This window comes from Thunnus thynnus, chromosome 12, assembly GCF_963924715.1.
Source record: "Thunnus thynnus chromosome 12, fThuThy2.1, whole genome shotgun sequence".
NCBI lineage: Eukaryota > Metazoa > Chordata > Actinopteri > Scombriformes > Scombridae > Thunnus > Thunnus thynnus.
The window spans coordinates 32,116,366-32,139,030 of record NC_089528.1 but is presented as its reverse complement, the minus strand read 5'-3'; the positions used below and the strand labels follow the sequence as shown (position 1 = coordinate 32,139,030).

Genomic DNA, 22,665 nt, shown 5'->3' with positions numbered 1-22,665 from the left:
ACAACACTAATAACAATCCCTTCAGCCTCAGCTGTACTTTGTGTGTAGTGCTAATCAGCAACAATTACATTTTTTTACATGTGCTTACAGTAATACTAGTTTGGACTTGAACTTTTAGTTTCAGTTTGGTGTTCTATACAAAGAGCTTTTCATCTTCACAGAGCTTCTGGTCTGGCTGCGTACACAACTTTTTTTTTTCTGTCCTCTCTTCAAGAGAAAAAAATGGTTAGTCCTCTTAGGTCTGGCTGTCAGAAAGAGGGTTTCAGACGGTCTTAAGGTGCCGGTATACTCTGTCAGAACTGCTTGTTGGTTGAACAGCTTCTGAAACCTCCTCTTCTCATTTCAGAAAGTATAAAGTAAATTTTGAACTATAAATCATGTAAAGATATTCCATTGAGACCTAGAATATAAATATATAGCTGGAAATGTGCAGAATATGAGTCCTTTAAATAAAGTTGTGTCTTGCAGATAACATTTGTCTGAGGTTTTTATTTTCTGTAAAACATCCAGAGAAATTATATCTGTCTAATTTTTATAAGACAGATGAATATAAAACAAAAAGGTCAGAATGATACAGTCTGCCAGACTGTGCTGTTGACTGATAGTCCGGATGTCCTTGTTGTGTCTGCTGCAGGACTGGGTGACCGCTACTGACATCAGAGTGACCCTGAACAGGCTCAACACATTCGGAGACGAAGTTTTCAACGACCCCAAGGTCCTCAAGTCCTACTACTACGCCATCTCTGACTTCGCTGTGGGAGGAAGGTAAAGACCTGAGAAAAGATCTAATGCATACAAACTTAAATTAGTACAGCGATTTTCAAAATAAGAGGGGCTCCTGCGGTATCCAGGGGGCACGCTGAAAGCTCAATTATCAACTCAACTTAGTATAAGCAACTAAACTAAATATTTAAATTGTGGATTGATTTAAAATAATACATCCTGATATGTGTTAAGGAGGAAAATAAAGAGCCAAATAGGATTTAAAAAATATACAATAACCAGTAAGTTTCCCATCAACCTGCATCATGTTGCAATTTCATGAAAACTAGCCAGCAAGAGAGCTGAGAAGTTGAAATAGTTTGTTAAAAGTGACAGATAAATAGTTGAAATAGAGTCAGACAATAGTTAAAGTAATGCATAATTGGTGCATTATACATGAAAATCATGAAATAGCTAAATGTATCATATAGTTAGCTAAAAGTAATGTATAAATAGTTGAAATAAACATATAAAAAATATATAAATGCATGAACTACAGTATCTTACAGTAATATATAAAGCAACTTCAACACTGTTAGTCGTATGGAAAAAAGTAACAATATCCACTTGATCTTATTAATAGTGATAAATAACATCCAGTTTAATCCTTTCATCATATTTTGATGATGATGAAGGGTGAGCTCATCTGACTGGTGCATCAGACAGAACAGGTTGGGAAACACTGAGTCATAACTGACAGGAATATATAATGTGCTGTGCCACAATATAAAGTTACAACTCTTATTAGAATACAAAGGTTTCTGCTATAAAAAGACGAGTTTTTTCTTGTTTCCTCCTGAGTGTGAACATGTTTCAGCAGCCTGAGGTTCATGAAACCTGCTCAGACAAAGGAAACTCTCCTGAATGACTGAGTGCGGTCTGGTGGTCTTGATGTGTCACTGTGTGGTCTGCTTCCCTGTGGCCTGGTCAGGAATCCACATAAGAACTCCTTTTCCTGCACGTCTGAAAAAAAAAGGTTTCGACAGGCATTACAAGAGTGTTAAACGGGCTGCCAGCCTGCACCGCTGCACAGCCTCTGCAGCCATAATCTGTTTGAAATGTGGAGCAGATTTCCATTACACAGCCTGCATTCCTGGCATTCCTGGCCAGCAGGGCTGGATTACAGGGAAACCGGAATGGGGCGGACTGAGCGCCATGATGGGCGGAAGAAAAGGGACGAGTCTTGAGTGGGAGTACCTGTCAGGGCTGCGGGAGGGATTTCTGAGGAACCTTCTCCTGCGTCAGCCCCACCCTGATTTACCTGAACGTGTTTACCTGGAACTGAGCAGGACAATCAGCTCAGTGGCTCGGCAATATCAGGCAACCAGGGGTCCTGCTCGTTTTTCCTGCAACATTTTCAAACTTCCAACACTGTGGTGGACGTGAATCTCTTGTGGTTGAATCATCAGTACAACCAATGAGACACTGAGCTGAGAGAAAAGATAACTAAAGTCAAAGATCAAAGCCTAAGCGTAAAATGAAAGGTGCAGGATTCTCCTAAAAAACAATGTATAGACTAATACAAAAGTAATCCTTCTCAATCATCACTTATGACCCACTAGAAATGTGTGGTGGTGTATTTATCTGCAGAGACTCTGCCCTCTGCCTGTATTTTATTATTATTTTGATGTTTGGGATGTTTCTGGGCATCAACCTTTGGGCAGTGGGTGTGTAGCTCCCAGCCAATAACAGCGCAGAGTGTGAGGTTGGAACTGGTAGTGTAGCAACCAGGTTACATGTCTGCTCCGCTCTGCTCTCTGCTCTCTGTGTCATGGATGTATAAAGAGCAGCAGGTCTATGTGTCTGTTGACCGAGGGCGGGGCTGCAGAGCAGAGAGGCCACAGCGAACAGGATGAAGCTCTGCATTCACACAAAAGGAGGTGTGGGTGTGTTTATTTGTGCTGTAGAATGTAACCACCGTGAAACTATCAGAAAATAAAGTTTTATTTCTCTGATTCATGACTTGGTTCTCGAGCGCAGCTCCCTCCCTTCATTCACTCTCTAGCTTGCTTGACCACCGCTCGCTTGCTCTCGCTCTCTACAGTCTAATAGCTAACTAGCATCAACAATAAAAGTAAGTCAGAGCCTACAGTCTAATAGCTAACTAGCATCAACAATAAAAGTAAGTCAGAGCCTACAGTCTGATAGCTAACTAGCATCAACAATAAAAGTAAGTCAGAGCCTACAGTCTAATAGCTAACTAGCTAAAAGTCTAGTTACTAATTTAAGTTGACACTAAGTTTCTAGTAGTTTCGTAAAATCAAAGATAAAAGTCTTCATAGTTGCTAACTTCTGTAGCTAACTAAATTCAAGTATAAAATCCAGATAGTTGCTAGCTTAAAGTAAATGCTAACAAAAAGCATTAGTAGCTAACTTAAGTAAAAGCTAACAGTGTACTAGTGAGACACAATAAAAAATAAAAGTCTAGTTGCTAGCTTAAGTTAAAGCTAACAGTCAAGTAGCTAACTAGCATCAACAATAAAAGTCTAGTTACTTATTTAAGTTGAAACTAACTTGTGACTAAAATGTGAAGACAAATGTCTAGTAACAAAAGAACAGTCTCATATAGCTAGGACAGTTAATCTGTTCCCTTTAGACTTTTAATAATTGATAATGCAAAAGGGATGAATATTTTTTGTATCAACTGAATGTTTTCAGTCATACTGAATTTGTAAAATAAAAACAGAACCATTTGTACTTCAACTCCTATTTATAGCAGTGGATCCCAATCTGAGGAATGTAATCCAACCATCTAACAAAGATTAAATTCCTGAATGTTTCTCTTGAAACACACACATTTTTGTTTGTTGAGAAAACAAGCATGCAAGAATTTATGAATTCTTAAATAACTTCTCTATATTTTGCAAGTGGTCCTTTTTTTAGGCTGTGCTTGTGTGAATCTTAATATATAAAAGCTGTGCTTGCAATGCTACATGTAGGTACCATGTTTTGTGGCTGTTTGGAGACAACAGTCAGGCTTTTTGTAACGTTGTGCAACTTTTTGTATTAGTTGGTGTGTTGCAGATGAGCAGGCAGCCCCTTTAAGCTCACGGTCTTCCTTCCCGCTGTCAGTTTTTCCACGTCTCTCTGCCAAGAAACACCTGAGACAATGAGCAAAGGTGGCTGCCGAGCAAGTCCTGTCCTGTTGTGAGGGGCTCTTTCCCCCTGAAGAGATTTGACAAAACTTTCCCTCAGAGCCACCAAGCGGAAAAACCTCATCAGAACCAAAAATAATATCAACACCACATCGTCCACTGATGGCATTTTAAACTCTGAGAGGCTGCGAGTACTCACATGTCACACATACAGAATATAATGTAAAACTGAGTAGTTTTTTAAAGCAGTGTGGAGAAATGTGTGCCATGACATTATGACTAAACACCATCAGAGTGGTCATTTTCATCTTTCTTTGTTAGTAAAGAGGTTGACAGTAGTTGAGGTGTGAGGTCTGATCAGGGAACGTGGGTATGGTTGCAGCTGTGTGTTATCCAGGTGTAACAAGTGTGTCGCTCTGTTCTCAGGTGTAAGTGTAACGGCCATGCCAGTGAGTGTGTGAAGAACAGCAGAGGACGGCTGGTGTGTAACTGCAAACACAACACCGAGGGCGACGACTGCAATGTCTGCAAACCGTTCTACAACGACCGGCCCTGGAGGAGAGCGACGTCCGACAACGCCCACGAGTGTCTGGGTGAGTCTTCTGCCACAAGACTGCTTCTCTTATTCCTTTACTACTGCGACTGTCTTATTGTCTTCTGCTGCCGTACTGCAACTACTACCTTACTGCAGCTACTACCTTACTGCAACTACTACCTTACTGCAGCTACTACCTTACTGCGGCTACTACCTTACTGCAACTACTACCTTACTGCAGCTACTACCTTACTGCAACTACTACCTTACTGCGGCTACTACCTTACTGCAGCTACTACCTTACTGCAGCTACTACCTTACTGCAACTACTACCTTACTGCAGCTACTACCTTACTGCGGCTACTACCTTACTGCAACTACTACCTTACTGCAGCTACTACCTTACTGCAACTACTACCTTACTGCGGCTACTACCTTACTGCAACTACTACCTTACTGCAGCTACTACCTTACTGCAACTACTACCTTACTGCAGCTACTACCTTACTGCAGCTACTACCTTACTGCAACTACTACCTTACTGCGGCTACTACCTTACTGCGGCTACTACCTTACTGCAGCTACTACCTTACTGCAGCTACTACCTTACTGCAGCTACTACCTTACTGCAGCTACTACCTTACTGCAACTACTACCTTACTGCAGGTACTACCTTACTGCAACTACTACCTTACTGCAACTACTACCTTACTGCAGCTACTACCTTACTGCGGCTACTACCTTACTGCGGCTACTACCTTACTGCAGCTACTACCTTACTGCAACTACTACCTTACTGCAGCTACTACCTTACTGCAGCTACTACCTTACTGCAGCTACTACCTAACTTATTCTGCTTTACGGCAGCTACTAGCTAACTTTAACTGTTTTACTGTAACTACTACCTTACTGTGGCTACTACCTAACTTTATCTGCTTCACTGCAACTTCTACCTTACTTTAACTGCTTTAATGCAACTACTGCGCAACTTGATCTACCTTACTGCAGCTACTGTATAACTTAAACTGCAGCTATGACTGCTTTACTGCAATTATTACAGCTTTACTACTGCTAATGCCTTACAACAGCCACCGCTGCTTTATTAGTACTACTGCTTTACTTCTTTTACCACTGCTACTACATATGTTACTGCCTTCCTGTAGCTACTTACTACAGGTGTGTAGCTTTACTACAGCAGCTAATACTTTACTACGGCTACTGCTGCTTTACTACGACTGTTACTGCTTCGCTTTGGCTTTTACTGCCTCACTACATCTGTGATTACTACTAATGCCTGTAAAACTGAGACAAAAACAGCAAAGTGTAAAGGACTGACCCTTAGAAAAGATCACACACATATTGTAATACAGTGTTAGTCATGACAGTCTCTGGGGGATTCTGGGAGCTGTAGTTCCCGTTCATACTATGAGAGTGCAGATGCATGACTAACTGTGTTCAGGGAATATGAGTGTTTTTCTTCTCCCACAGTCGCCCTAATCCCTCCAACACTCACATCAGCACAGGAAGCTGGAGGAACCCGATAGTATGGAAAACTCACATTTAGATGTTGAAGCAGAGCCGAGTTCTCACCTCATTTAAACCCTGATTTTTTTCACAGATCAGTTTTCAAGTTTCATTCAGTGTGTTCAGCACAGTTAATACTCAGGTAAACAGTATATTCACAAGAATGGAGAGTAGCCTGACAGAACCGCATCTGTTACTGCTTTACTTCTACTGCTACTAATTTACTGAAGGCGGAAGAAGTACTGAAGTAAAAGTACTACAATGAAAAAATATTCCATTACAAGTAAAAGTCTTCTGTTCAAAATGACTTACTTAAGTAAGTACTGGCAGCTATAAATATATATATAAGAAAGAGAGTAAGAGAAAGCATTTTAATGTTATACTGCTGGGTTAATATAAAACAATACTATTTTACAAAGTGATTATATGTGTCATGTATGAAAGATCGCTCAGAAAAGAAGAGTATTGCTATGACATAAATGTGGTTCAGTTAAAGTTCAGTATTTTGTTCTGAAATGCAGTGAGCAGAAGTATAAAGTACTATAGTACAAGTACTTGAGTAAATGTATATTCCATCACTGTGCTTTACTACTGCGCTACTACAGGTACTACTGCAGTTCTGCTGGCTGCCTCAAAGTAGTAGTAGAGGTATTAGCTGCAGTAGAGCTGTTAATACTGCTAGTACCACATTACAGCTCCTTCTGCTGCTTTACTGCTACTGCGTAATTCCTGCTACTACTGTTTTACTACGACTGTTATTTCTTTCCAGCAGTTAGAGTCTTACTGCCTTTACTATGACAGTTTCTGCTTTGTTGCATCTAATACTGCTACTACTAATAAGAGTTTTTAATTACTGTTATGTCTTGTTCATTGATAAAATTGCATGAAAGCCATTAAATTTGGGGTAAATCGCATCGAAAGACGTATTTTAGCTGATGTGAGGCATCCATGTAATCAGATATATCGGAGCTTTCATAAAAATTCCAGTTTCCCAGTCGTAATTATGACTGGGAAGTTTAGCGTTACACTACAGCAGAGTAAAATGAGGTTAAATTGGTGCTTTTATAACGAATCTCTCTTTGTGTCTCTCAGCCTGTAACTGTAACGGGAAGAGCTCCGAGTGTTACTTCGATACTGAGCTGTACCGGGCCACGGGTCACGGAGGTCACTGCAGGAACTGCGCCGACAACACCGACGGCCCCAACTGTGAGCGTTGCCTCGACAACTACTACAGAGACCAGAGCGGCAGCCGCTGCCTGCCCTGCGGCTGCAACAGCATCGGTGAGTCGCAGCTCAGACTGAAGAGAAAGAGATGAATATTAATGTTATTACTGGACTGTCGGGTCTATACAGGACCAAACCAGGTGGTCTGCATGTTGTCAAAACTGACAAAAGGTTGCAGAGAGTGTTTGTAACAAAGTCTCATCACAAGAAGAGTCTCTACAGATTAAAAAAAAACTGTTTATTTCACATTGTAAAGGAGACAAAAATGTCACTTTGTCACCATTTGGATGTGAAATTCATGGCTGAAACACGTTCTCACTGACTCCAAACCACAAGTTTAGTTAAACGGACGCGTTCGACACCAGTCAGATGTTTTGTGATTTTGATGAAGATCTGACTGGGACCGAAGCATTTGTGGAGTCAGTAGCCTACATGTGATGTACATTAAACTGTCCTCCTCCCATATGAAATAAATCGATCCGTTTTTTTGCATTTTAAGGTAGATCGTGGTGCGTTCAAGGAAACCACAACGTCACAGACACGAGCAACAAGTGCAGAAAAGCAACCTTTTTAAAGTTTCTTTTAGAAATTCACACAAAATATAGTTTAACACAAAGTCAAGAGGTTGTGATATGAAGCTGTAAGCAGAGCCGTGTTCCTGCACATGCTCAGTGGCGTCTGCCGTACACAGAACTGCTCTCCAGAGACTGAAAACGTGACGCTTGATCGATTGTTGGTTCGGATCCAAACATGAGATTTGTTGACAAGAAGAAAAATATAGAAAACCAGCCAGCCTTGCAGATATTTTGATTGCAAAAACACTTAAAATGTACATAAACTGCAGTTAATGTGAGAACATGCAGAACCACTGGAATGGACTTAATGGTTTTAGTGGTATTTTATAAACGCTACAGCAAACCGCCGGTTAATGTGAAGCAGCTGCTGACACAGTTACAGCAGGTCTGTTAACGGGAGCTGATTGTTTGCACATGGTGGAGGGTTAACGTGCTGACTGTGTGTGTGTATGTGTGTGTGTGTGTGTGTGTGTGTGTGTGTGTGTGTGTGTGCGCAGGCTCGGAGTCTCCTCAGTGCGACAACAGAGGAGTGTGTGTGTGTAAACCAGGAGTGACCGGAGAGAAGTGTGACCGCTGCCAGCAGGGATACCACAGTCTGACGGAGGCCGGCTGCAGGTACCGACTGACATCACTCTGATCAGCTGTTTCACCTCCAGCTGCAGTTCTGTGGGTCTGAAGAGGTTTAAAAAGTGGATTTTACAGTGTTTTTGCCACATGTTTTCACAGTTTGGATGATGGAAATGTCCCTGAATCCTGTAACACACAAACACTGCTCAGCTTGTGAGGAACATTTTGTTTCCGGTCTTCCTGGATATCAGCGTCCAGTAGAGCTGAAGCAATTTGTGCTTTAATCAATTAGTTTTTTGAATGTTTTTTTTAAGCAAAAATCACAGATTCCAGCTTCTCAAATGTGACTATTTTCTTGTTTTCTTCCTCTGTGTCGGTAAACTGAATATCTTTTAGGTTCTGGACAAAACGACACATTTTTAAAATGTCACCTTTTCACAATTTGCTGACATTTCATGACCGAATCGTAATCAAATGAGCAAGAAAACGTTTCCCATTAGTCTGATTCGGCACACAGAGCCTGTTCAGTAATCATGTACGTTTTAGTTTTATCCTCCAAACACACAAATAAACACTTCACTTTATTTAGTTATGTTTCACTAAATGAAAAACACAAAGATAAATCTCAGTTAAACATCATTTCATGGGGATGGAAAGTTGCAGTGCAGACTGCCTCAAGGTCACATGAATTACTGCACAAAAAGCTCATAAATAATATAATAATAATATAATTATTCTTCAGCTTTCTTTAATGAGTCATATGTTTTCCTTGTGGCCTGGTAGCAAATGTTGCAAAACCCAAAATATTTGTTTTGTCAACTGTTGATCTAAAACAAAACATAAGGGGGAGTATAAGGGAGTTATTATCATAACAACTTCTACATAATAAACAAGAAGATTTGTATGAATAGAAAATAAGAAAACAAAGATTATTTTCTCTACTTTTAAAACTCCAGAATCCCATCTGAGTCCATCACAGTACAATTAATCTTCCACATATGAAGCGAGTCGCCGTCATGTGAACGCTAGTTACGGAGGTTTGAAATACAACAGCGAATGATCATTTCCATCATCACCCTGGATACTCGTACTGTTGAGTGTAGTGATCTGTCACTAGACTGTTGGTTGGGTAGTTGACTCGTGTGATGTAGATTTGCGGGTCACCAGGTGTTTGGGGGTCTGATTACTGTAGCTATCGTCTTTACACTGCACACTGAGTCCTTAATGAGTCTTAATTGGGTTGTTACTTTTGAGTGGTGATTACCTCTAGTGAATAGTCACTTCTTCTGCACACCAAAAACTGCGGGGTCTGCTCTAATTTTATACTTTATAATCAAGTGTGTCCTAATTTTACTGTCAGGGTTTGTTGAACTAAGGACGTAGACGACAACAAGGCTCTGAGATCTTGAGGTTGATATGCGAGACGTTAAGATGCTTTTTGCTTAATCGTCTCTTTTGCAATTTATCAGTATGGAAAGTTAACGCACAATTTTTAAGATCCCGAACTCTACGTATCATTAGACGTCCACCGTCGATCTAGTCTATCAGACATGCGTTCATTTTTGTAGTTACCTATGTTCACGTTTAAGGAATAAATGTGATGACCTGGTTCGGAAGGTATGCACCTCCGTTGTCCAGAAGAGGTTAGTCTTCCGACATTTAGCCCCTGTTTGTACAGCCGATTGTAAACATTTAGGTTCTAAGTCTTAGCAGCTGGTGGCGCGAGAACTCAGAGCAATATGGCTGCACACATCTGTCTAATAATAAAAAACATAAATGCTAACCTTTATCTGTGGCCACGTCTGTCTAGCAACAGGCTCAGAGATCCTGCTTCCCCAACATTGTGAACACCAATTTGTGAATGAACTTTAGGAAAAACAAAAATCGTTCAGAGGCGAAATTGTCAAAAAAGTATAAGGTCTTTATTGAATTGACAAGTAGCAAAGACCTTGAGATGATATGATCTCCTGATCCTTCTGACACCTCTCATTGGTCTGTTCTTATTTACCCCAGTAACTCCCCTAAAACATCACTGGTTATCATATTAAAGAATAGCTGACAGGTTTATTTACTTTGTGCTTGGTAGGCGGCCGGTCCCTACTGAGGACCACTTCTGTGTCGTGTCAGAGAAACAGTTTCAACAAGAGAGGCTATATGAGCTTTAAAAGACATGTATAGAGCAATCACATAAAGAGCATATATCTAGTACATTAAGAATATGTTAGTATTTATGTGCTTAAAGAATATATGTATGCTTAGAGAGTATAGATGTATTACATCATAAGTCTTCAACAATTAATCAAAAACAATTGCAACAGCTGCAAAGCCATCACAAACACAAACCTGCAGGAATCTGCTGGAACAAACCCGTCCTGCTCTCTGAGCGCCCTCTGCTGGCAGAGTCAGACATCTTCACGTCTCTCTCTCAACCGTTTCTCTCTCTGATCAGCTGTTGTTCATGTAAACATAAATCATATGTTCATCTGACACTTGTATATATATATATATAACTCTCTCTCTCTCTTCCCATCAGGCCTTGCTCCTGCTCACCCTCCGGCAGCACTCAGGAGTGTGATGTCAATACCGGACAGTGTCGCTGCAAAGACAACGTGGAGGGTTTCAACTGTGACAGGTAACACACACACACACACACACACACACACACACACACACACACACACACACACACACACATATTTTAATGCTTTAAACTCTGTATTCCATTAGAAGAATACAGGATTTAAACATGTACAGAGGTGTTATACACAAAACCTGTCAATCATAACACACTGAAACCCTTTTAACACCTGGAATATGTAAGATTGAACAGTGAGATATGTTTTCCTTGCTGTAATCATTCCTCCTGTTCATACTGGATATTAAAAGATCCTTCAAATGTGTTTTCAATGGAAGTGATGGAGGTTAAAATCCACAGTGTGTCCACACAGTCATTTAAAAATCTGTGTGAAGCTTCTATTCAGCTTCAGCAGTCTGAGTTAGTCATATCAAGTGGATATCTGAGGGACTTTGGCACTAAAGAGACTGTAACGTTGAAAGATATCTACTTGATTTGACTCATTTGGATGCCGAAGCTTCATATTAGCTTCAGATAAACTTTGAAATACATTTCTGCACAGAAGGAGGACTGTGGATTTTGTCCTCCATCACTTCCACTCAGCAGAAAGGTGCTAATTCTACTTTATGTTCATTATCGAGGCCTTTGTGGTGGTTTGTTTTGTATTTGGAGCTGAAAAATTCAGCAGCAAAACTGAAAAAAATAGAGAATATTGTAATGAAATGTGGAGCTCCTTCATAGGAAGCTTTGCCTTTTGAGGTCAATTTTGTTCAGTTATTATGAAACTAATGGAACCCTACAGACCTGCATCAGAGTGATGATGGTGATGATATTTGGTATTTGTTTTAATGTCGTCCTGTTTGTGTTGTTCAGGTGTAAACTGGGCTACTTCAACCTGGACCCCAACAACCCTCAGGGCTGCACCCCCTGCTTCTGCTTCCAGCACTCGTCCGTGTGCAACAGCGCCGAGGGCTTCAGCGTCCACTCCATCAGCTCCTCCTTCTACAGAGGTAACACGCCTGCAGGCCAGAGGCAGGGGGAAATGAACCCATTTAAACTGAAACACAGTGATGTGTGTGTAAGTGTTATTATAAAGTGCTGTAATATGTGTGTGTGTCAGATGACGAGCAGTGGAGCGCTCAGCAGCGTGACGGCTCCAGCGTCTCCGTGCGTTGGTCGCCCAGCGGACAGGAAATCTCCCTCATCTCAGACGACTACTTCCCCATGTACTTCGTCGCTCCAGGTAGATCAGATCAGCCTGTTTTTAATGTTGTTATAAACATCTTTATTGAATTTACAGCACTTTGCATTTACAACGTGTGTCTGCAAACATGTCAGGAGGACCAAAGGTTGTAAAAAAATAAAAATAAAATAAAAATCTTGTAAAACTTTTGATAGTTTTACGTTTTAACAGCTTTTTTGTTCGTACATTCAGATGTAGAAGAAATGTGTTCTTGGATGTGGACAGTCAGCTCTGAAAAGTTTGGCTTTTTGCTGAAGAATTTTAATTATTGAATATAACATTTGATTAGAATAGTGAGAAAATTAATTGAATAAAACGGCGAGCAGACGTTAGTTATATTACATAACCAAAGTTATGTAAAGTGAAGGTAAATATGATCAGCAATAAGTCGCCACTATTTACTCCACAGTTGTTTTGCGTGCGAGCAGGATGTAAAATTTACATCTAAGTTCATTTACATCAAATGTCTGTCTTGAGAGCAAACAATAATTAATTGGATAAAACCTGTGAAGCATTTTAAAAGATATCTCTTTGACTTACGCTGCAATTTCCCATGAAAAACAGTTGTTTCAGTTGCATCTAACAGTAAAGCACGATTGTCATTTCCCTTAAAACCTTTAAAAAAGCGCCTGAGCAAACCGGGATCGATGATGTCACAGTGACATCAAGCAACCCTGCTTCAGCTTTGGAAACAGAAACAGAAAGTCTGCGTTACAGACTGGAGGAGTTCGTGTTCAACTTAACTGGGATCAGAGTAGATTCATAGAGCTGGACGCAGCGAGGTGTGACATCACCCGCTGGTTTGCATCAGAGCCAATTAGTGAAATTTTGTGACAATAGTCCGACTCGGTGTGAGTCCCGGAGCTGACTGTCAATCACAGCTGTCAATCAACACCCTCACAACAGACATCAAAGCTGCTATAAGTCTTCAAACCTTATTAACGGAGCAATAATTTTGTAGAGAGAAGTTGAGGCTTTTTGACGGGAGTCAGTTGAAGCATCTAGTCGGTGGCCCTTCTGATTGATTAGATAACTTTATTAACTCCGGAGCCGGAGGAAGCTTCCTGAAGCTGACCAATCAGAACAGAGTGGGCTCATCAGGAGGCGGGGTCTTAAAGAGACAGTAGCTAAAAACGGCCTGTTTCAGACAGAGGCTGAACCGAGGGGCTGCATAAAGGACCAGTAGAAGATAAATAAGGAGTTCTTAACTGTAAATCATGTAAAGATATTCTAGTAGAGCCCCAGAATATAAATATAGAGCTGGACATGTGAAGAATATGTGTCCTTTAATCTAAACCTGGTTCTAACCTCTAAATTCCACCGGGCGCGTTTCAGAAGCGTCCCAGAAGCGGCTCTCCACTCCGCTGTGCTAAAGATAGACGCCTCGTCTATTTTTTACGGAAGCCACGTCAAGCAGCACAGAGCAGATCGAGCTGGGCAGGAAGTCAGACACAGAAACAGCATTGAGTATCCGGTCAATTTTCAAAATAAAACACCCCGTGCAGACTCCTGGTCGTATATCAACAATAAACGCAATTAAAACAGACGAATAAAGAAACCATTTAACTACGTAGCCTAATTAACCATAGTAGAAGCACAAAGATCAAGGAAAATGACCAAATCAACGAAAGCTGGGCAAGTTAACAAAATTGGGCAGTTTAGTTGCCCTGCTACTGCAGTAATTACGGTAGCCTTAAGGCACTTTAAGGCCCGGTGGAATAGGGCGCTGTGCAGAGGACGGAGCAAAACCGTGTCAGAGCCGGAACACGGCGCACACGCGCCCAGTGGAATCCCGGCGTCACTTTAACCATTAAAGCAGTGTGTGTTTAATGTCCAGTTGTGTCTTCTCTTGTTTTTGTGCGTCACAGAGAAGTTTTTGGGGAACCAGATGCTGAGTTACGGACAGAACCTGAGTCTGAGTTTCCGGGTCGACCGGCGGGACACGCGGCTGTCGGCCGAGGATCTGGTTCTAGAGGGAGCTGGCCTGAGGGTGGCCGTCCCCCTCATCGCCCAGGGCAACGCCTACCCCAACGAGAACATGCAGACATACGTGTTCAGGTGAGGCGGCGGTGGCGGCGGTGGCAGGAGGGAGGAAACCAGCCAGATTATCATCTAATCTGGTTTCAGTTCAGTCAGCTGTTTAGGATAATCTGTACATCTTGTTTACATATTTATTTGATAATCTGTTAATCTGGATTAAATCAGACCGTTTTGTGTTTGTGTTGATAACGTGTTGTTGTGTTTGTGGTTCAGGCTCCATGACAGCACTGACTACCCCTGGAGGCCGACCATCAGCCACTCAGACTTCCAGAAACTCCTCCACAACCTGACCGCCATCAAGATCCGCGGCACCTACAGCGAGAGGAGTACGCATCATAACACACACACTCAAACAAACACACACAAACACACACACACACAATCAATCACACACACACACAAACACACAATGTGAGATGTTATAAAGTCTTAAAAATAGAAATACTCCAGTAATTTTAACTGCTCCTCACGCTAATGAAACGCTCTCCTCAGGTGCTGGTTACCTTGACGACGTGTCCTTGGTGACGGCGAGGCGGGGCCCAGGTGTCCCGGCCCGCTGGGTGGAGCAGTGCACCTGTCCTCAGGGTTACCAGGGGCAACACTGTGAGCAGTGCACTCTGGGATACCGCCGTGCTCGCCCCGAGCTCGGAGCCTTCAGCCCCTGTGAGCCCTGCAACTGTAACGGGCACAGCGACGCCTGCAACCCTGACACAGGTAACACTGGTTTACTGACTGGTTTACTGACTGGTTACTGACTGGTTTAATGTCTACAGCGACGCCTGCCACCCCGACACAGGTAACACTGGTTACTGACTAGTTTACTGGTTACTGACTGGTTTAATGTCTACAGCGACGCCTGCAACCCCGACACAGGTAACACTGGTTACTGACTGGTTTACTGGTTACTGACTGGTTTACTGACTAGTTTAACGTCTACAGCGACGCCTGCAACCCCGACACAGGTAACACTGGTTAATGACTGGTTTAATGGTTACTGACTGGTTTAATGGTTACTGACTGGTTTACTGGTTTACTGACTGGTTTAACGTCTACAGCGACGCCTGCAACCCCGACACAGGTAACACTGGTTACTGACTGGTTTACTGGTTACTGACTGGTTTACTGACTAGTTTAACGTCTACAGCGACGCCTGCAACCCCGACACAGGTAACACTGGTTACTGACTGGTTTAATGGTTACTGGCTGACTGGTTACTGACTGGTTTAATGGTTACTGGCTGATTGGTTACAGAAGGAGCTGCTTTTCAGGCTGAAAACAACCAAACTGCAGAACGCAGCTGAGCGTTTCGTGTCTGTCTGTCCCTTCAGGAGCGTGCGACTGTCAGCACAACACGGCCGGTTTGAGCTGTGAGCGCTGTAAGGACGGTTTCTACGGCGACGCTTCCCGGGGGACGTCAGGTGACTGTCAGCCCTGTCCCTGCCCGGCCGGAGCCACCTGCGCTGTCGTCCCCAAAACCAGAGAGGTGGTCTGCACCAACTGTCCCACCGGAACCACAGGTAAACCCACTACACCGCCACACCTGTCCACATCAAACCAGGTGACCTGTGAGGTCACAGACGCCGTCCACTTTATGTCCTCCATACTTCCTGCAACACCTGGGCTTCTTTAATGTTCTGTTGAATTCTGTTTAAATGTAATACCTGTGACATCACCTGTCTCCAGGTAAGCGCTGCGAGCTGTGTGACGACGGTTTCTTCGGCGACCCGCTGGGTCAGGGCGGGCCGGTCCGAACCTGCCGTGCCTGCAAGTGCAGCGACAACATCGACCCCAACGCCGTCGGCAACTGCAACCGCGAGACCGGCGAGTGCCTCAAGTGCATCTACAACACCGACGGCTTCTTCTGCGACCGCTGCAAGGAGGGTTTCTACGGCAACGCCCTGGCCTCCAACCCCGCCGACAAGTGCAAACGTAAGTCCCGCTGCTGTTCACAAACAACCGACAGCGTGTTCAGAGCTCAGAGGATGAAGATGCTCTCTGTTTGTCCTCCTCCTCCTCAGCCTGCTCCTGCTCTCCGGCCGGCACCGTGGGCCGACAGACCAGCTGCTCTCAGGTCACCGGTCAGTGTCAGTGTCTTCCCAACGTCGCCGAGCGTGACTGCAGCGCCTGCCAGCCCGGCTTCTTCAACCTGCTCAGCGGCAACGGCTGCGAACGGTCAGCTGCCCTCCGCTGCGTCTGATAGGCTGTTGTTCTTTTATGACTCATACTCAAAAAAAAAAAACTACATTCAAAGAAACAATAGAGAGGAAAGAAAAAACACAAACAGCATATCAGCGTTGGAAAGTAACTCGTTTACTCAAGTACTGTTCTTAAGTACTAGTTTGAGGTACTTGTACTTTAATATTTCCATTTGATGCTACTTTATACTTCCACTCACATGCTTTAATCTCAATAAATGATCCAATATTTCACCAGAAATCAAAGATTTAGAGAAAAAAGTCCAAAACCTGAAAACAGCTTTGACAGCTTTAGTTACTGAATATCACACAGTCAGCTCATAAATTACACTGCAGTGTAAAGATAGTTACACCAAAACTGTTTATGGCCCAAATGGGGTAAAACTTTATGTAATATTTCCAAAAAAAAATCAAAGACAAAATCTGAAAAATAAATCCAGATTTATATAGCAGATTAAACAGACATGCATCTTTAGTAATAAAGTACTTTATTAAATATATGTAAATATATAAATCACAGGGGAGAATTTTATGCAAAATGAATACTTCTACTTGTAATGCTTTCAGTAAATTTAGCTGCTAGCTTATGTACTTTTACTGCAATAAAGGATCTGAGTACTTCTTCCACTACTGCAGTTTATACTCATATGCATACATAAATATCACTACTCATAAATATTTGAAGTAATATGTATGTATGTAGAAGTAATTATTGTCTCATCCAGTAAAAGTACCAATACAACAATGTAAGAATTGCAGCAAACTGTAGTTGAAAGTATGAAAGCGTTAGCGCTGCAGTATGAACCCTGGCTAACAGCTGATTATATATTTATATGTTTAAGATTCAATAACAGAGGAATATCTGTCTCTGTGTTTCCTGACGTTGCTGCTGCTTCATCTCACTCTCTTTCTTCTGGCGTTTCCTCCACAGGTGCAACTGTAATCCTATTGGCTCCACCAACGGTCAGTGTGACATCACTACCGGACAGTGCGAGTGTCAGCCCGGCGTCACCGGCCTGCACTGCGAGCGCTGCGAGGTCAACTTCTTCGGCTTCGGCTCGTCCGGCTGCAAACGTAAGAACGTTTTTTTTTCTGTTTTTTTTTTAATGTGATGCTGTTGGAGATGTGAGAAGAAGCCGCTAACCTTAACCCTTGACCTCTGTGTGACCTCCAGCCTGCGACTGCGACCCCGAGGGCTCCCAGTCGGGTCAGTGCAAGGAGGACGGCCGCTGCGTGTGCCGGCCCGGCTTCGTCGGCGCTCGGTGTGACATGTGTGAGGAGAACTACTTCTATAACCGCTCGGCGCCGGGCTGCCAGCAGTGTCCCTCCTGTTACAGTCTGGTCAGAGACAAGGTGAGCACATCAACAACCACGATTTGCACGCTTTTTTGAGGTTATTGCGGACAAAAATGTTTGATTTCGCAGCGGCTTTTCGCACTCTGGTCCGTCAGGATCAGATCATTTTGCTTTTTAAAAATGAGGGATATTTATTACAAGTGTGGTGTGCTTTTATTTTGAAAGATTGATTGACAGGATAGGAGAATTTTCTGCAGGGTGAGACATGTCTGTCTTGCTCACACCTGTGTCATCAAAATTATGCAAGTTTTGGGCCCATTCACTTGAATTTCAATTAGTAAATTGAAAACTCTTGATGAGTTTGTGTGTAAAACAAATTAATTTTTAGAAAAGTAAAGACTTTTAACCCACATGACCTGGTCAAAGTTTGATTGAAATGGAGAGTGTGAGTGAACCCACACCTTTTTGAACATTTACTGCTTCCACATAGTTTTAGATACAAACTTCATTTGAACTTTAAATGAGTCACAAGACTTTGACCTACAAATCTTGAATTTACATGTTTTTTCTATCTTTTATTGTTTTTGAGATATTAGAGTGTGAGTTTTAAAGTCTTTTCTTGCTCCTCCTGTGATTTTATAATGAGTGTGTATTGCAGAATGTTTCACAGCACTGAGGGAGTGACATCACCAGGAGCAGTTGGAGAGGAGGATTTTAGAGTACGCTTCTTGTGAAATCTCCTCATAAATCTCATGACTTTGGCCAAATCTAACATTAAAAATCATAATTTAGTAGGAAATTTCGTGGCAAATCCATTGATGCAGGTTTGAAAGTGGTCAGACTTATAGTTTAGACATCAGAAGCCTCTGTTTGACACAAAGTTCATGCCCATAGATTGCCTCCCCATTGGTTTACATTGTAAGGGTGATGTAGCACTGCAACTTTCAGGGCTTATAAAATCCAAACCGTTCAAGTTATTACAAAGTTTTTAACAACTTTTTTTCAGCATAGTGTCATAAGTCATCTATTTAAGTTTGAAGCCGATACCATTAACACCCTTGGAGGAGATAGATATAGTTTGTTTGGGAGTCAAAATTGGGGTGAAGTCTTATTTTGAAAGGCATATTGCGGACTTCCTGTTGGATTTAGGTCAGGGGTGTCAGTGTATGATTTGTATGTCTTGATGAGACAAATAATTGAGTTTTGGTTTGATGACATTCCTACAGGCCATGGCCACCATTTTAGTTACATAGGTGGCGCTAGAGAGCACATTTTGGCACTTTGGGGGTTAATTTTTACATTTTATCAAATTTTTCACCAGACCTGATGTGCCTGCCAAATTTAGTGAGTTTTTGAGCATGTTTAGGGGATCAAATTTAGGGTTTAAGTCCCGTAATAAGAAAGAAAGAAACAAACAAACACGCAAAAAACAATATGGTCCTCCCTGTTTTATAGTAGTCCTCTGCCTTTTGGGCTCGGTCCCTAATTAAAAGACATTTTACACAATGTGTGCATGTGTCCTCCCTTTAATATTTATATATAAATAAATATCTGTATGTATGAGCGTTGGCTTTGAGGCTGAGCTGTGTTATTTTTCTCTCTCCAGGTGAACCAGCAGAGGCAGAAGCTTCATGACCTGCAGACTCTGATCGATAACCTCGGCTCGGGCGAGGGGACGGTCAGCGATAAGGCCTTCGAGGATCGTCTGAAGGAGGCCGAGCGAGCCATCATGGAGCTGCTGGAGGAGGCTCAGGCCAGCAAAGGTAACGCAGCGTCCATCAGGTCCTGACATACGTTTACATCCACTTATGTTTGAACATATGAACTAGTTTTTCACTTTTAAGCATTTTTGATATTCCTACAATCACCCCAGCCTGCAATACAAACAAATTAATCACTAGTTCCTCCTGAACGCCTTCATCTAATACAAGTAAATGATGTAAAAAGACTGAAGACAGCGCCTGAAACCAATGAGGGATTGATTCATGAATGATTCATTGATTGATTGTTGTCAGAGAAGCAGAGACTTACAGCCTCTTCAGTGGAACAAACTCCAAACAGTATTCATGTAAAACTAAGTTTCTAAATCCTTTTGCATGTCGGAAATCTGCTTTAATCTGTTGTCCCATCCGATCATCCTGTGACCTCTTGTGGGGGTCCCGACCCTCAGGTTGGGAACCAGTGGACCCCTCTGATTGTTGAGTAAAGGAGACAGTTGTGAAGTAGCGGAGCTCAACTGTTGGATGAGTGTGTTTGGTCTTTTGATTAAACTGTCAAATAAATGTAACTATAGTGCACCAGGCAAGTCGTCAGTGCCTGGCCCGCCGCCACTACGGCCCGCCGCCGCTACGGCCCGCCGCCATGTCAGGATGTAAAATATCTACAGTACAGCCACAGTATCTGCTAACACTTCATCCTGTGAGCAGTGGGAGGGCGGGTTCGTTCATTAAAGCCTCAGATGTGAAATGTCAAAGAAAAACTGAATGTTTCTGCGACCTTTGACCCTGCAGACGTAGACAAAGGCCTCCTGGACCGCCTGAACAACATCAACAACACTCTGACCACTCAGTGGAACCGGCTGCAGAACATCCGCAACACGGTGGACGACACCGGCACTCAGGCCGACCGCGCCCGCAACAGAGTCCGTGACGCCGAGGACCTGATCGCCCGCGCCCGGCAGGAGCTGGACAAGGCCAAGGACGCCATCGGCAAAGTGGTGCGTGATGTCACTATTGTTACGGGAACTATTAGAGCTCATTAACGGGGGGGGCTGACCTGATGTTGATGTCGTCTGCAGGATATTAAACCACCCAGCGGGGCCGGAGATCCCAACAACATGACGCTGCTGGCTGAGGAGGCGCGCAAACTCGCCGACAAGTAAGACATCAAAATACATCAAAAACACGACGGCAGAGGTCAGCGGAGAGACAGAATATCATCTGTCTCCTCTGGCTGCTGGCGCTCTACGATTTAAAAGTGTTCATGAGAAAGAACGTTTGTTTTGTTTTTCACAAATCAAAGAAAAGTTTATTCATTGTTGAAGGAGCAGAAACTATTTAACTGTTAAATATTCATATTTTGATATTTCGTCGTCTTCTTTGACATTTTTCAACCATGTTTCTCAAAACATTTTCTTTTCATTTCGGGATTTTTAAGATAATTTATTCCTGTTTCCTTCACATCAAGAGAAGATTTAGATTTTAGTCATGTGACTAAAATCCACTACATTACAGAGGGAAATATTGTACTTTCTACTCCACTACATTTATTTGACAGCTGAGTTGTTAACAGCTCCACCAAATAGTGATTTTTCCCTCTAAACTTCTCACATGCTTTCATTTCAATAAATGTTCAAATGATCCAATATTTCAGCAAAAATCAAAGATTAGAGAAAAAGTCCAAAAACTGAAAACAGATTTGTGTATCAGAACTTTGTTTTTTCTTCTTTCCTCTCCCATTAATCATCTCACCACCCCTCAGATTTATCTGCTGACCCTTTGGAGGGACCCGACCCCTAGGTTGGGAACCACTGGACTAAACTAGCTAACTGTATATAAAGTAGTGTAAACTAGCTCCACCTCCAGCAGCTACAACAGTAACATGCTGCTCTAACACTGATGCTTCACTATTAATAATCTAATGATGTCATATATAATAATATATCAGTCAGAGGGACCAAACCACTACTTTTACTGCAATACTTTAACTACATCAAGCTCATAATACTTATGTACTTTTACTGCAATACTTTAACTACATCAAGCTCATAATACTTATGTACTTTTACTGCAATACTTTAACTACATCAAGCTCATAATACTTATGTACTTTTACTGCAATACTTTAACTACATCAAGCTCATAATACTTATGTACTTTTACTGCAATACTTTAACTACATCAAGCTCATAATACTTATGTACTTTTACTGCAATACTTTAACTACATCAAGCTTTTACTGTAGTAGGATTTTTAATGCAGTATTTGTACATTGCTGTATTGGTACTTTTATTTCTTCCACTGCTGCAGTAATCTTCAGGAAAAAGAAGCAGAGACTGAACATCTAAAGACTGAAGCTTGTTTTAATCATTATCTAGTTTCAGAGTTTACTGCGTCCGCTGAGAGGATCTCTGCTGAAGATCCTTTCTGTTTAACATCTGTGAATCAAATAAGAACTAAATATTTAGAGTCTAATAAACTAAAGTCAGAGATCTCAACCGGAAGATATGTAAATGTACTTATACATTGCTGCGCTTGTACTTTCACGGCAGTAAAAGATCTGAGTACTTCTTCCACTACTGACCATACCCAGCCCTAAACATCATATCTTTTATCTTCTCAGGCACAAAATGGACGCCGACCAGATTGTGAAGATCGCCAAAGACGCCAACGACACATCGACCAAAGCGTACAACCTGCTGATGAAGACTCTGGACGGAGAGGGCAAGACGAGTCAGGAGATCGACGAGCTCAACAAGAAGTATGTCACTCCACAACTTAGTAAAAAAAAAAGAAATTATTCTTTGAATTGTCCCGATTTCAACGATGAGGTCCGATATTTCTTTTAAGAATCAAAAAACTTTGTGTTCAGGTACAACGAGGCGAAGGAGCTGGCGAAGAATCTGGAGAAACAGGCCAACAAGGTTCAGGCCGAGGCTGAAGACGCCGGAAATAAAGCTCTGAAGATCTTCGCCAACCTCACCAGTCTGCCGCCGTTCGACACCAAGGCGCTGGAGGTGACACTCTTAGTCAGATTACGTTTATTTAAATGTGAAATAACAGACAACAAGTCAGTAAATATCTTTTATGATGTGTTTTACTGATGAGCGTCGTGTTTTTTTGTGTCTGTAGGACGAAGCCGGTAAGATCAAGAAGGAAGCGTCCGACCTCGACAAGCTCATCGATAAGACGGAGAAGGAGTACAACGACCTCAGAGACGACCTGAAGGCCAAAGAGCTGGAAGTCCGCAAGCTGCTGGAGAAAGGCAAAAGCGAGCAGCAGGTACGTTTACTGAATCATCACACAACACATGCAA

The 22,665-nt window shown here is 42.3% G+C and overlaps 3 protein-coding genes across 3 annotated transcripts in view; all 3 read left to right on the top strand.

Annotated features, from left to right (window-relative positions):
• The window catches only part of LOC137194785 (tripartite motif-containing protein 16-like), a 200,704-nt gene that overhangs the window by 164,945 nt on the left and 13,094 nt on the right, over nt 1–22,665 (top strand). The gene's annotated exons all lie outside the window — the stretch shown is intronic.
• Nucleotides 1–22,665, top strand: part of LOC137194786 (tripartite motif-containing protein 16-like) — a 192,258-nt gene that overhangs the window by 156,499 nt on the left and 13,094 nt on the right. The window lies entirely within an intron of this gene.
• lamc1 (laminin, gamma 1) overlaps nt 1–22,665 on the top strand; it is a 66,523-nt gene that overhangs the window by 37,299 nt on the left and 6,559 nt on the right. The window contains exons 3-23 of the mRNA XM_067606932.1: nt 635–765; nt 4,284–4,450; nt 7,009–7,197; nt 8,213–8,330; nt 10,816–10,914; nt 11,731–11,867; nt 11,978–12,100; nt 13,969–14,158; nt 14,354–14,466; nt 14,633–14,854; nt 15,469–15,657; nt 15,824–16,069; nt 16,159–16,312; nt 17,267–17,409; nt 17,510–17,688; nt 19,238–19,394; nt 20,142–20,347; nt 20,429–20,508; nt 21,973–22,110; nt 22,222–22,366; nt 22,482–22,631. Coding sequence (XP_067463033.1) covers nt 635–765; nt 4,284–4,450; nt 7,009–7,197; nt 8,213–8,330; nt 10,816–10,914; nt 11,731–11,867; nt 11,978–12,100; nt 13,969–14,158; nt 14,354–14,466; nt 14,633–14,854; nt 15,469–15,657; nt 15,824–16,069; nt 16,159–16,312; nt 17,267–17,409; nt 17,510–17,688; nt 19,238–19,394; nt 20,142–20,347; nt 20,429–20,508; nt 21,973–22,110; nt 22,222–22,366; nt 22,482–22,631 — 3,276 coding nt within the window. The remainder of the gene's footprint in view (nt 1–634; nt 766–4,283; nt 4,451–7,008; nt 7,198–8,212; nt 8,331–10,815; nt 10,915–11,730; nt 11,868–11,977; nt 12,101–13,968; nt 14,159–14,353; nt 14,467–14,632; nt 14,855–15,468; nt 15,658–15,823; nt 16,070–16,158; nt 16,313–17,266; nt 17,410–17,509; nt 17,689–19,237; nt 19,395–20,141; nt 20,348–20,428; nt 20,509–21,972; nt 22,111–22,221; nt 22,367–22,481; nt 22,632–22,665) is intronic.